Source organism: Perognathus longimembris, chromosome 3 (assembly GCF_023159225.1).
Source record: "Perognathus longimembris pacificus isolate PPM17 chromosome 3, ASM2315922v1, whole genome shotgun sequence".
NCBI classification, from domain to species: domain Eukaryota; kingdom Metazoa; phylum Chordata; class Mammalia; order Rodentia; family Heteromyidae; genus Perognathus; species Perognathus longimembris.
The window spans coordinates 62,769,577-62,784,350 of NC_063163.1; the positions used below are offsets into that span (position 1 = coordinate 62,769,577).

General features: G+C 44.1%; 1 protein-coding gene across 4 annotated transcripts in view; it reads left to right on the forward strand.

Annotated features, from left to right (window-relative positions):
- Eef1akmt1 (EEF1A lysine methyltransferase 1) overlaps nucleotides 1–13,560 on the forward strand; it is a 22,372-nt gene extending 8,812 nt beyond the window's left edge. For 2 of the 4 annotated variants that reach the window (XM_048341668.1, XM_048341669.1), the window contains exons 4-5: nucleotides 5,632–5,912; nucleotides 7,303–7,584. In XM_048341668.1, the coding sequence (XP_048197625.1) occupies nucleotides 5,632–5,912; nucleotides 7,303–7,439 (418 nt within the window). In that variant the 3' untranslated portion in view covers nucleotides 7,440–7,584. Of the gene's footprint in view, nucleotides 1–5,631; nucleotides 5,913–7,302; nucleotides 7,585–11,721; nucleotides 12,109–13,407 lie in introns of those variants that run through there. The other 2 variants (XM_048341670.1, XM_048341671.1) reach the window with 2 other exon arrangements.
- The last annotated feature ends 1,214 nt before the right edge of the window (nucleotides 13,561–14,774 follow it).

The window sequence follows — 14,774 nt, forward strand, 5'->3', positions numbered from 1 at the left end:
CTCCTTTCATCTACTCTAAATTAGTTTGAGGGAGCCACATCTCACACAATGATGTGAAAGCCCAATCATCAGGCTATGAGACACCCATGAATATATAAATGAATGTTCTGGATGTCCTTCCCAGGTGAGGTATGGTTTATGAGGAGTCTGACCTATAATATGCAAATAGCATTGATCATAGTTTTCAGCACATTACTCAAAACAAACTGCTTCAACACCTAGATGAGGGCTACACTCTGAAATCTATTCACTGTTGAAGATCCTACCTTTTTTTTTTTTTGGTGGTGCTGGTAACTGAGGCTTGAGTTCAGGCCCTCATGTTCTCACTTAGGCCCTCGCATTCTCACTTGACTTTTTGTGCTCAAGATTGGCACTCAACTACTTAGCCACACCTCCACTACCAGCTTTTTGTTGGTTAGAGAGAAGAGTCTCATGGACTTTACTGCTCCAGCTAACTTTGAACCTCAGTCTGCAGATCTAAGCCTCCTAAGTAGCTAGCACTATAGGCTTGAACCAATTGGCACCTGGCAGATCCTATCTCCTTTTTTAAAAAAAAAATTAAAAATTGTTTTCTTGGTACAGGAAGAGATGAACAATAACTGATTACAGGTAACTGTCATTTTCTTTCTTTGAATATGAACTGTGCCCCCACAGGATAATAATGATACTAACAATTCAGAGACCAGAAAAAGAGCCCAAAATGGAGACAGAAGTATCAAACATAGGGTGTGGAAGAGGATCCTGGGAACAAACTACTTCTTAAATAGACCTTTCAACAAATTCTCCTGTTTTTAGCACCTTTCACCTCTGTGTCTTGAGTTTCCTGGGTCTGTGGCATCCTGGGCCCTTGGGAATGCCACGATGTCAGCCAGGGACAGCTCGGCTCTCCTGCTGCCAATGCCAGATTTAGCTTTCTTCTGCTTAATCACCACCCACCTGCTGGCTTTTCAGCTTCTTAAGTGTGGTTGCTGTGTTCTCCTGCCCCGTTCCCTGTGCTGTCTTTTGTTGTTTATGCTTAAACAGTGAATCAAAATACATTTTAAACTTGGTTGACTTTCTTGAGGGAAATGTGTGTCTGTTCATTGTAGCTCCTCTAATTGGAAGTCTTAAGTTGTTTGTTTGTTTTTTTCCATTTTCTAGTCTATTCTTTTTTTTTTTTTTGCCAGTTCTGGGGCTTGAACTCAGGGCCTGAGCACTGTCCCTGGCTTCTTTTTTGTTTTTTTGCCAGCCCTGGAGCTTGGACTCAGGGCCTGAGCACTGTCCCTGGCTTCTTTTTTCTCAAGGCTAGCACTCTGCCACTTGAGCCACAGCGCCACTTCTGGCTGTTTTCTGTATATGTGGTGCTGGGGAATCGAACCCAGAGCTTCATGTATACGAGGCAAGCTCTCTTGCCACTAGGCTATATTCCCAGACCCCTGGCTTCTTTTTGCTCAAAGCTAGCACTCTACCAACTTGAGCCACAGTGCCACTTCTGGCTTTTTCTGTTTATGTGGTATTGCGTAATCGAACCTAGGGCTTCATGCATGCTAGACAAGCACTCTATCCCTAAGCCACATTCCCAGTCCTCTATTTTTTTTTTTTTTTTTTGGCCAGTCCTGGGGCTTGGACTCAGGGCCTGAGCACTGTCCCTGGCTTTTTCTTGCTCAAGGCTAGCACTCTGCCACTTGAGCCACAGCGCCACTTCTGGCCATTTTCTGTATATGTGGTGCTGGGGAATCGAACCTAGGGCCTCATGTATACGAGGCAAGCACTCTAGCCACTAGGCCATATCCCCAGCCCCTATTTTTTTTTTTTTGTGATGCTGTTTATTACGTTTTTCTTTCTGTGTTAGTTTCTGTGACAGTAGCAAATACCTGAGGTAAGTCAACTTTGAAGGCATAAAGATATATTTTGACTCAGATTTGGAGCTCTCAGTGCCTGGTCAGTTGGCCCTGCTGCTTTGGGCTTGTGGCATATCAGCAGGGATGCGTGGCCAAGGAAGGTGCTCACTCATGGTGATTGGGAAGCAGAAAGAAAGGAAGGGGCTGGGGTCCTGATACCTCCTTTGAGGGTACACCTCCAATAACCTCACTTCCTTCCACTAGGCCACACCTCCTGAAGGATCCACCACCTCTCATAATTGCTACAGGATTGACACTAAGCCTTTAGCATAGGCCCTTGGGGACATTCAAGATCCAAACTGGGGGCTAGGAATGTGGCCTAGTGGTAGAGTGCTTGCCTAGCATGCATGAAGCCCTAGGTTCGATTCCTCAGCACCACATATACAGAAAAAGCCGGAAGTGGGTGCTGTAGCTCAAGCGGCAGAGTGCTAGCCTTGAGCAAAAAGAAGCAAGGACAGTGCTCAGGCCCTGAGTTCAAGCCCCAGGACTGGCAAAAAAAAAAAAAAAAAGTACCAAACTGAGTGTAGTGCCAGCACTGGGAAGGCTGAAGCAGGAGGATAAAAAGCTCTACGTAGCATGTTCCAGGCCAGCCTCGATGATATAGAATAAGACCCTGTCTCAAAGGAAATACAAAGATTTAAATTATAGCACTTCATAATGGTGTTTTCACAGATTTTGCTTCCTCCCATTTGTACTAGGGCTTTGGAAGCTTCTCTCCCCTAGTGTATCCTTTCCTGCAATATGTGCTTTGCCAGTGTCATTGCCTCTGTGCTCACATCTCAGAGTAGTAATGGGCTTCTGACACCTTCCAGTGCTTACCCACAGGCTTGGTGAGTTTCCACGAAGTCCCTCCAACCACTGCCATAGGCCACCTCCACTCCCTGTGGGTTCTCATTCTTTCTCGCAGCATTGTCCATTGCTCTGCCTCAGTGCAACCTGTAACGGTTCTCAGGGAGGTCTGCTGGAGGCAAGGTCTCGGATCTTGTTTGTCTGATGATATCTTTATTTCTCCTTCTTTCCCAGAAGATTTCCTTTGTGTGCTTATTATTCTCTTCCAACATAGTTCTAAGGTCCCTGGGCTCCTCTCCCTCCAGTGCTGTGGAGAGGTGCAGTGAGGAAGGGCCATGTCCCACCACCAGCCAAGACCAGGACATGTAAATGTGTCACATGACGTCACCACGCATTATCTTCTTCAAGAGCTTCTGAGCAGCTTCAAAGCCATTGAGCCTAGCATGAGCACCTTACTGGGACATGTAACACTGTCTGTTAAGAAACACATTTTTAAAAACGTATTTATTCATTCATTCATTCATTTAACCAGTTCTAGGGCTTGAACTCAGGACCTGGGCACTGTCTCTGAGCTTGTTTTGCTCAAGGCTCGCACTGTACAACCTGAGCCACAGCACCACTTCCAGTGGTACTGAGGAATTGAACCCAGGGCTTCATGCATGCTAGGCAAGCATTCTACCACTGAGCCACCTTCCCAGCCCCATTTTTCAGATTTTAAATGCTGAATTTAATTTTAAAATTAAGTGTGTGTGTGTGTGTGTGTGTGTGTGTGTGTGTGTGATTACTGGGGCTTAAACTTAGGAACTACGAGCTGTTCCTGAGGTAACACTCTACCACTTGAGCCATAATTCCACTTCTGGTTTTGTTTTTTTTCCTGGCTAATTGGAGCTAAGAGTCTCATGGACTTCCCTGCCCCAACTGGCTTCAAACCACAACCCATAGATCTCAGTCCCCTGAGTAGCTAGGACTACAGGCATGTGCTTCTGGTACCAAGCTTAAGTCCTTTTTTGATGACAATATAAAAACATAAAAAAATACAAAAGTTAGAAGTCAGTCTCTCCCCTTGTCTCTAGGTCCTCTAGGCCCTTAAAAGGTAACACAGACCCCTGGCTCTTGGGAACCTTCTGAAACAAGGGTTTTAGACCCCTAGGCCTCAAATTTCAGGGACTTGCACCCATGAGAATATGTGTCAAGCATGTATCTGTAATCCCAGCATTGGGAAGGTTGAGGCAGGAAAGTTGTGAGTTCTCTAGCCTGGGCTACATAGTGAAACTTTGTTGCATAAAACAAACATAAGGGCTGGGAATATGGCCTAATGGCCAGAGTGCTTGCCTCGTCCTATACATGAAGCCCTGGGTTCGATTCCTCAGCACCACATAAACAGAAAAGGCCAGAAGTGGTGCTGTAGCTCAAGTGGTAGAGTGCTAGCCTTGAATAAAAGAAGCTTAGGGACAGTGCCCAGGCCCTGAGTTCAAGCCCCAGGAGTAGCCAAAACCAAAAACATTAAAAAAGCATAGTTTTCTCTATTCCTTGAATAGATCTTAGAGCTTGTTTTATATCAGCTTCAGTCTTTTTAGAGTGGCCACGAAACATTCCATTGAAATTTATGTACCACAGTTAACCAATTCAGTATTTAGGTAGCTTTCTAAATAGCTGGGTTTAAAAGCTAACTCTTGAACATCACCCATTCAAAATCTGTGGACTGCCTGAAATAAAAAACAGATTAGTTGGGGATATTAGCTGGGGATATAACTCAGCGGTAGAGTGCTCTCTGGGTTCAGTACCACACACACACACACACACACATCTTTAATTTCTTTTCACACACAAAAAAGATTCAAACATTCATAGCAGGGCTGGAAATGCATGAAGCCCTGGGTTCGATTCCTCAGTACCACATACACAGAAAAGGCTGGATATGGTGCTGTGGCTCAAGTGGTAGAGTTCTACCCTTAAGCAAAAGAAGCTCGAGGACAGTGCCTAGGCCCTGAATTCAAGCCCCAGGACTGTCTCCCTACCCTCTACTCCCACCCCCAAAAAATTAATAGCTTGTCAGTAGCAAGATCAAATCCCAACGTTATCTTTTTGGTTAAGTGGAGTCATTTAGGAAGTTACTTGGGATTTTTATTTTTTGTCTCATGATCATGAATATTACAAAATTATTTCAAAGCAATTAGTTTGGAATAAAAGTACTTGAAGAAAATATTAATGATTCAACATAAAAATAATAGGTGAATTTGGGCTTTGGGCCAAATATATCTAACTTTTGTCATAATATGTTCCTGATGCTTTTTATGTTTTTTCCCCCTACAAAAGTATATTTATGCTTTTGTACCTCAAAGTTATGAGCTACAGATTTTTTTAAATAGCAAATTCCTTACAAGTGACGCCATACAAAGTTTCCTCTTAAAGTTTACTGATTATGAGTATTCCCTGTTCCTTTTTTTGTGGGGGAGGGGGGACTTGAACTCAGGGCCTGGACCATGTCTGAGCTTTTGTGCTCCAGGCTAGTACTCTACCACTTGAGTCACAGCTCCACTTCTGGCCTTTTTTGGCAGTTTGGAGATAATAGTCTTCAAATCATGATCCTCAGATGTCAGCCTTCTGAGTAGCTAGGATTATGGGCGTGAGCCTCCAGCACCCTAACTTCTCTTCAGGTCTGAGCACAGGTTTTTTTTTTTTTTTGGCCAGTCCTGGGGCTTGGACTGAGAGCCTGAGCACTGTCCCTGGCTTCTTTTTTCTCAAGGCTAGCACTCTGCCACTTGAGGCACAGCGCCACTTCTGGCCACTTTCTGTATATGTGGTGCTGGGGAATTGAACCCAGGGCCTCATGTATATGAGGCAGGCACTCTTGCCACTAGGCCATATCCCCAGCCCATGAGCACAGGCATTTTGACATGTGTATGTGAAGTCATGGTCTAGCATCATTAACTGTCTTTCATACCACTATTCTGGATTCTAGAATAGCTTGTGTGAGTGCGCCCAGCGTGTACCAGAAACTCAGAGCACTGCACAGACAAGACTTCTCTGTGTACATCTTTGAATACGACAGAAGATTTGCCATGTATGGAGAGGAATTTATCTTCTATGATTACAATCATCCATTGAATTTGCCAGAGAAAATTGCTGCACACAGTTTTGATATCGTTGTGGCAGATCCTCCCTATCTTTCTGAAGAATGCCTCAAGAAGACCTCAGAAACCATCCAGTACCTGACACGGGGCAAAGTCCTCCTGTGCACAGGTATGTATGTGCGCCTTTCCCTTCTCACAGACGCCGAGGGCAGTGACTAGCAGGTCCTCAGTGTGAAGAATGGCAAGAGGTCTTCATGGTCAAGTCCCAATTCCACCGTGTGTGTGTGTGTGTGTGTGTGTGTGTGTGTGTGTGTGTATTGAATCCAGGATGTTGTACTTGCTAGGCAAGTGCTTTGCCACTGAGCTACATCTTAGTCTTTAAAAAAATTTTTTTGGAAGTGCTCAATCCTCACTCAACAGGATCAACTTAGTGTAAAGGAGTTGGGGTGTTGTATTTCATCCACCTTGCAGCAGGGGGATGCAGGTGCCCCCATGGGGCCCCAGCAGCCAAGAGGGACAGCAGACCGGGCAGCATGGGAGCAGTGTGAGGGGAGTAAAGATCCATTGTGGGGATGAAATTGTTCTGAAATGTGGAGAGGAAGAAAGGGCAAGGAGCAAGAGCATCCTCATTTCTGGGCCCCACTTCCTACAGCCCAAGTATTATGGGAAAAGACGCTTTGGGGGACATGGCAGTTGAAGGCTGGCCTTCGGGCCAGGAGAGGGCAGAAAGGGGATGTGGATGTATTCATTTATATGCTTTGTGAGATTACCTATTACCAGAAAAACAGATTCTTGACTGCACATCAGGAAACCCTGACTATTAGTAATTATTTAATGCTTTCCTTGTGTTTCTTTGTGGAATATAACTTAATCCTCGATTGTAAGCAGGCTGTTTATTTTTTTATGCCAGTCCTGGGTCTTGAACGCTGGGCCTGGGCACTGTCCCTGAACTTTTTTGCTTAAAGCTAGTGTTCTGCCACTTTAGCCACACCTCTACTTCTAGCTTTTTGTTTGATTTTGTTTTTTTGCCAGTCCTGAGGCTTGGACTCAGGGCCTGAGCACTGTCCCTGGCTCCTTTTTGCTCAAGGCTAGCACTCTACCACTTGAGCCACAGCGCCACTTCTGGCTGTTTTCTATATATGTGGTGCTGAGGAATCGAACCCAGGCCTTCATGTATATGAGACGAGCACTCTTGCCACTAGGCCATATACATTCCCAGCCCCTACTTCTAGATTTTTGATGGTTTACTAGAGATACGAGTCCTGTAGACTTTCCAGACTTTTCCTGCCTGGGCTTTGAACTTAGATCCTCAGATCTCTGCCTCCTGAGGAGCTAAAAGCTACTGGTGCCTGGCATGGAGAATTATTTATTAATTACAACAGAAATGAGAACAGGGAAACAATTTTCAAACTGTCAGACAAAGGGGGATACATAGAGTGGGCCGCTCACCCTGTGTGTGCCATGGTATTGTCAGCTAATCCTCTCAGACTTGTAGCCAAGAGCTAACCAGCTCTGGCTGACATCTGGCTCCTTGAGTTCACTCGATCTCGTCTCTTCAGGTGCTACCATGGAAGATCAGGCCGCACAGTTCCTGGGAGTGAAGATGTGCAAGTTTATTCCAAAACACACCCGAAACTTGGCCAATGAGTTTCGCTGTTATGTGAATTATGATTCTGGTCTGAACTCTGAGAGCTAAATACAGATGGCATCAGGTTAGCTTATTATTTCCTCTTTTTGTCTTCTTTCTATTGAAAAGTTATAACTTCTTCCCTTGCCGCCCCCCCCAAACTGGGGCTACCTTGGTCTAATTTTCAAAAAAATAAAATAGAGCTTCTCAGCTGGATGCTGGTGGCGCATGCCTGTTATCTTAGTTACTTAGGAAGCTGAGACCTGAGTATTGAGGTTTGAAGCCAGCCCAGGCAGAAAACGCTGAGATTCTTAACTCCAGTGAACCAGCGAAAAGTTGGAAGCTGAGATGTAGCGTAAGTGCCAGAGTGCCAGGCTTGAGTGAAAAAGCTAAGGGACAGTGCTCAGGCCTTGAGGCCAAGCTCCAGTTCTGGCACAAAAGTAAATGAATAAATAAATGACAAGCTTGAGATTAGTTTCCCAATCTATATCCATGGAAATGAGTCGGGGAGAGCTTTGAGAAGCTATCTAATCCACGCTCCTTGTATAACATATGTGATAAAGACAAATGGCTCACCAGCCTGAAGTAGAGAGGACATTGGTCTCTGCCTTAGAGGCCTGGGTGCACTCCAGCATCCATTTTGTATATTTTGGGATGTGCACCCCACTCCCTACATCCTGCCCTAGCTTCCCAAGGAGACTCAACTTACTTTCATGAAATAAGTTCATGACCTAAACGACCAGTATCTGAGTGCCTCTTAGATTCCTGCTCCTCTTCTGTTGTCTGGGAGCGGTAATGGAACCCAGAGCGCTCGGCAGTGGCTGAGCCTCAAGAAATGGCACTGCCATCTGAAAGCCACACTCCGGCATCAAGAAACAGTGCCTTGGTGTTCAAGAACCATTCACCAGGGAGGGGGGGACAGTAAAGACTAGGTCTGCGAAACAGAAAACTTCTTGTCAAATGGTATTTCCACAGGTTTGGGTCAGTGACCTTACATTATGTATCTAAAACCAAACAACTACTAAACATAAAAAGGTCTAAAATAGACCTCTCAGTGGATCACAATAGCTCAAAAGCTATGTATGTATGATCATATGAGACAAGGATAAGCAAACTACTGTTGACATTATATTTAAAGTTCTAGGGGAATTTCCTTTGGCGTATGCCACATGGCTACTGTATATGATTTTGGTAAACTGGGTATTGTGTATATGCCTACCTGATCTAGGGAAGGGAAAGAGAAATGAGGGTATAAGGTATCACAAGAAATGTACTCACGGGGCTGGGGATATGGCCTAGTGGCAAGAGTGCTTGCCTTGTATACATGAGGCCCTGGGTTCGATTCCCCAGCACCACATATACAGAAAACGGCCAGAAGTGGCGCTGTGGCTCAAGTGGCAGAGTGCTAGCCTTGAGCAAAAAGAAGCCAGGGACAGTGCTCAGGCCCTGAGTTCAAGGCCCAGGAATGGCCAACAAAACAAAACAAAACAAAAAGAAATGTATTCACTGCCCTATTATGTAACTCTACCCCTTTTGCCCAACACCTTGTCAACAAAATTTAATTAATAAATAATGAATTAAAAAAAAGAACCGTTCACCACACTTCCATTCCTAAGAGGACCACACAGCCATCTAAAGGAGTCAACCATGAACACACAAAACTTAGAAGCATCTGCAAGGACATCATGTGGATTCAAAGCCAATTTCCGAGACTCATGCCTGTAATTCCTAGCTACTGGGGAGGCTGAGTCCTGAGGATTAGGGTTCAAAACCAGTTCAGACAGAAAAACGCATGAGACTCTTTACCTCCAATTTACCAGCAAAAAAGTTGAAGTAGAACACTAGACTTGAAGGAAAACACTAAGTAAAAGCACAAGAGCTTGAGGTCTAGCTCTATGACCAGCATAAAACCAAAAGCAAACAAAAAAACGAGCAAACTCCAAATGAGGTCCCAGTTTGCATCTTGTCATTACCTAAGATGTTACCATGCGGAAGCTGAGTAAGGGGTACACACACTCTCCCTGTGGTAGTTGTAATTTCTTAAGAATCTACAGTCATCACAGAATTTAAATTGTGAAAAATAATGCCTTTTCTCTGGAAGAGAAAGACTCACTTTGGCCAAGGGTATGCGAGAAGTGTGTCACTTTCAGCCTGAGCTCCACTTCCCCCTGATGCAGTGACCAGCAGCGGTTTAGACGGAAGCTGCTCTGGCTCCGAAACCCTCCAGTGTGGCAGGGCTGCACTGAAGGACACCTGAGGGGGACAGCAATGACCTCTACTAGTGAACATCAGAGAAGATGGGCTCACTACCGGAGCAAAACAGCCTTTCCCTAGTGATCCAGCGATGACAGGGCAGGTACACGGAGCTCCGTGCTCAGGAAACCCAGTGATACCTGCTCACTCTTAGCTTTCTTTTCTCAAGGCTGGTACTCTACTAGCTGAGCCACACCTCCACTTCCGGCTTTTCAGTGGTTAATTGGTAATAAGAATCTCATTCACTTTACTGCCTGAGCTGGCTTTGAACCTAGACCCTCAGATATCATCTTCCTAAGTAGCTAGGATTACAGGCATGAGCCACTGGGACTTAGCAGATTTTGGTATTTTATATGCATTGCTATTTAATGTGTACCAACACCTGGTACACATTAAGTATTCAGAAAATGTTTGGCCTTTAAACAAAAATCCTAGCCTGGTGCCATTGGCTCACACCTGTAATCCTAGCTGTTTAAGGAGGCTGAGATCTAAGGATCGTGGCTCAAAGTCAGTCTGGGCAGGAAAGCCCGTGAGACTCTTATCTCCAATTAACCACCAGAAAACTGGAAGTGGCACTGTGGCTCAACTGAGGGCTATCCTTGAGCTGAAGAGTTCAGGGACAGTGCCCAGGCTCAGAGTTCAAGCCCTGTGACTGACCAAAAAAAAAAAAAAAAAAAAGCAAGAATCTTTATTTCCTTTGAATTAATTTGCCAAAGATGACCTAGGCAGCCAGTAGCAAATTTTAGGGACAAATTCTGTGTAGAAATGAAATGTTCAACTTAGAAATCACAGTTTTAGTTGTCCTATAAATCTGGCATTTAGTCAAAGAAAAGCCACTTTTCCCCCTCCAGAGGGTTTAACTCACCGAAAGTGCATGTGAGGCACATTAGGAGGCCTACAGAATGAGGTAATGGCATTTCCGTCTAATAAGCAGTCATGTTTCATGACTTTGGACCTCTGACATTATTTCAGTTATGGCTAAGCTGTGTTCATATATGATCCTCTTCTAGATTTCATAACACATTGCTGTCCTTAAATCAACTCCCTAGGCTGGTATGTTCCTTGGGGCCTGTCTAATTAGGTGAAGGAGCAAGGTCAAGGAGGGGTGGGCCTGGGGTGATGCTTCCTCCCCCACCCCACATCATCCTGTGTCTGTGGATTGTGGTCCCAGAGGTAGCCTAGGGCTCTCAAACCCTTCAAAGGAATTCAAAGCTTAAAAAAAATGTTTTAAATAGACATTTGTACTTCCTTTTAAAAAATGTTGTCTGCAATTGGGATTTGAACTCAGTACCTAATGCTTTCATTCATTGCTGGTACTCTACCAACTAAGCCATGCCTCCAACAACCCTCTGTGAGTCCTGAGTCCAAGATTTACACTGAGAGACAAAGCAGACATCCAGTGGCTAAGAGGGAAAGAATAATTTCAGTGTTGCTCAAAATCCATTTGCCTCCCTCTTCCTACACAGCTCTGTGGGATGAGGGTACCTGGATAGCAAGAGCAGATGAAACACATGGGAATGTTAAAACCCCTTTTCAGATGGGAGTTCCCCCTTCCCTTCCCCTTCCATTTCTTCCTAAAGTGAGAGCTCAAGCCAGTTACTAAGAATCATCACTTCCCGCCCCCATTTTGCTCTGATGAAAGAGCAATTGGGATAATTGATGCCAAATGTGGAACTATTGTTATGTGCAGATTTTTCTTTGTTGAGACTGGGTCTCACTCACTATGTACAGCTCAGTCTGACCTCAAACTCCAATCTTCCCATCTGGGTCTTGAGTGCTGAGATTGTAGCTTTGTGCTACTACACCCGGTGTATTTTGATTACTATTCTGAAATGATTCTGTTTGTACAAAACAAGCATATGAGAGACATTCATCAATCTGTTCCCCCATAGATGCCCAAGACCTTGGAGAGTACCAAACACTCCATACTTTGTTGTTCCTATATCTAGGTATCTATGATAAAGTTTAATTAATGACTTAAGCATAGTAAGGGTCTAGCAACAATATAAGTAATAAAACCAAACAATTATAACAATATAATGTCATTAAATTGCCAGTATTGCCACTCTTCCACTTTGGGCCTCTTGTTTTGAAATAGGAGACCACATCTCTATATTGCCTCAGCTGGCCTTGAACTTTGGGTTCAAGCGGTCCTCCTGCCTCATCCTTCTGAGAACCTGAAGTGTGTGCCACAAAACTGGCTTCAGGAACATTAGGTAAATAAAATATGGGTCACCTGAACACAAACATTGTGATACCACACTGCTGAACTTAATCTAGAGCTATTCATTGCAAAGTGACTAACAGGTAGGTAGCACTTACAGCATGGAAATGCTGGGAAAAGTGATGTTTCAAGTTCTGTGGTATGAAATTTTCTCACTACACTATGTTACACATGTAAAACTTGTGAATTTTCCATTTAGGATAGAAAGTTCTAGTAGCTCAGTAGCGCTAGTAGCTCAGGCCTATAATCTGAGCTAGTCAGGAAGCTGAGATCTGAGGATTGTAGTTCAAAGTCAGCTTAGGCAAGGAAGTTTGTGGGACTCATCTCCATTTAACCAGTAAAAAGCCAGAAGTGGAGTTGTGGCTCAAGTGGTAGAGCGCTAACTCTGAGCAAAAAATGCTCAGGAATAGCACTCAGACCCTGAGTTCAAGCCCTAGTAAACCTCCTTCTCCTCACAAAATTTGCATAATTATGGGCTTTGGCTGACCATGGGTAACTAATCAAGGACAAAGGAGGTAACTACTTATTGTTCATTGGTTAGAAGGTGGATAACAAGAAAAGTACCTCCATTCCCAAATCCTCAAGATAGTATTTGAAAGAAGCATACAATGCGCACTCTTCAGGAAACAGAGAACATGGCTATGAGCACAGTGTCAGGCCTTGCTCTCCCACAAAGCCCAGGAATAAGTAGTGCCTGTGTAAAAAAGGGTGGTTGTGTTCACCATGTGACATAAAAAAGCCACTGAGCCATGGCTGCCATTATTTCTCCAAGCAGTAAATTTCCTAATTTGATTAAACAATAATACTACCTCTGCACATTGCCCCAAACCTACTAGCTGTAAAAAAATTAAAATTCTCTTTTTCATTGAAAGAACATGTCCTCATACATAGTGGTTTACCACCTCTGTTTCAACTTGATGTATCTGTTGTTGCCTAGCGAAAGTGCTAGATTTGACGTGTGTGTGTGTGTGTGTGTGTGTGTGTGTGTGTGTGTATTTCTGTTTTCAGGGCTTGAACTCAGGGGCTCCTGCTTGGCTTGCCCATGGTTGGTACTCTTATTACCTTGCTGGTTAATTAGAGATGGAGTCTTGAGGACTTTTCTGTCCAGATTGGCTTCAAACCAAATCAGCCTCCTGAGTAGCTCAGATTATAGGTGTGAGTTTGGCAAAAATGTGTTTCCTTTTAACAGGTTTAGATAATGAAATGCACAAACTAGTGTCCTTTTCCTCTATACCTTGTACATTACCTGTTAGGGTTGTTGTTTTTTTGCCAGTCATGGGGCTTAGACTCAGGGCCTGAGTACTGTCCCTGGCTTCTTTTTGCTCAAGGCTAGCATTCTACCTTTCAGCACCACTTCTGTATTTTTCTATTTATGTGGTGCTGAGGAATCAAACTCCGGGCTTCATGCATGCAAGGCAAGCACTCTACCGCTAAGCCACATTCCCAGCCCTCTCACCTGTTCTTCTTAATTCATTATTTAATTTGAGGAGTAGCCTGCGAAGCTTGTGGGTTGATTATGGTTTGAAGAGGCAATGTCCCTCACAGGTTCATGTGTTACAGGCTTGATTCCCTGCTGGTGGTGGTATCTTGGGAGGAAGTAGAAAGGAGGTGGAGCCTGTGTTCAGGAAGTAGGTCTCAGGAAGGTTTCAGGAAGGTTGAAGGTATTCCTGGTCCCTGGTCTCTGGTCCCTTCCTCGCTCTCTGTTTCGTCCACCATGACATGAGTAGCTTCTCTATTGCCTTACTGCTGGCTCAGAACTAATACAACCAAACACTGTGGACTGAAACTATACCATCATGAGCTAAAATAAATCATTCCTCAAATTTGTTTAGGTCAGGTTGTCACAAAGGCCATATATATACACACACACACATATATATGGAATATTAAATGAAAGATATTTCTTGGTTTAGTGGGGGGGGGGGAGTCACAGAAGATCAAGGAAATTGACTTTACATGACATTGGTCTTTCCAGGGTCAAAGTAAATCTTGATTAAACCTCAACCGTCAGCTTAAGTGTTCACAACTATATTGTTTCCTCCAAAGAGCACTGGGTGTGTAGCTCCATAGTAGAGCACATGCTTTGCACAAGGCCCTGAATTCAAGTTCTACCCCATCACTACCCCTCCCCTCAGTAAAAAATATTCAAGCCAATCTAAGAATCAAGAAAAAAAATGCACACCACCAATACATTTTCATCTATCACTGTTTTTAATTATTTCAAAAGAGTGTCTTTTACAATGACTTGAGTTCAAGGACAGACTTTGAACCCGAAGAAAAGAGTAGATTTAGTCGATTTAGCATTTATTGTACTCTGTAGGAAAGGAAGGCCTTGAGTGATTTCTGGAGATAGTTTTGGCATACTTTCTCCTATTTGGCCTAATCCTGAAGTCTTTAAAACTAAGCCAATAGGATCTTGGATTCCTCCTGAGAATTAGTAAAGATGGTATACTCCCGTTTCTCACAAACTAACCCAAGCAGCTTTCAAGGGTAGGGGGACCTTAAAATTTAAATTATTTTAAATTCATTTGTATACCAAGGCATGGCACTGGGTTTGGATTTCTGGAACTGAGCCTCCCTTGACCTCTGAGGGTCTTGGTGGGAAAGGAGAACCGGTCAAAATGCAGATAAGAGGTCAGGCACAGGCGGCTCATGTTTGTAATCCTAGCTACTCAGGAAGCTGAGATCTGAGGATCACAGTTCAAAGCCAGCCTGGGCAGGAAAAGTTCTTGAGATTCTTATCTCCAGTTACTCACCAGAAAACCGGAAGGGGAGCTGTGGCTCAAAGTGGCAGAGTGCTAGCCTTGAGCAAAAAGGGTTCAGGAACAGCACCCAGGCCCTGAATTCAAGCTCCATGACTGAGGGAAAAAAAGAAAGTTGATGTGTGTTTTTCCCCTGTCAGCTAGGGGTGACAGGAAGAGCCCCAG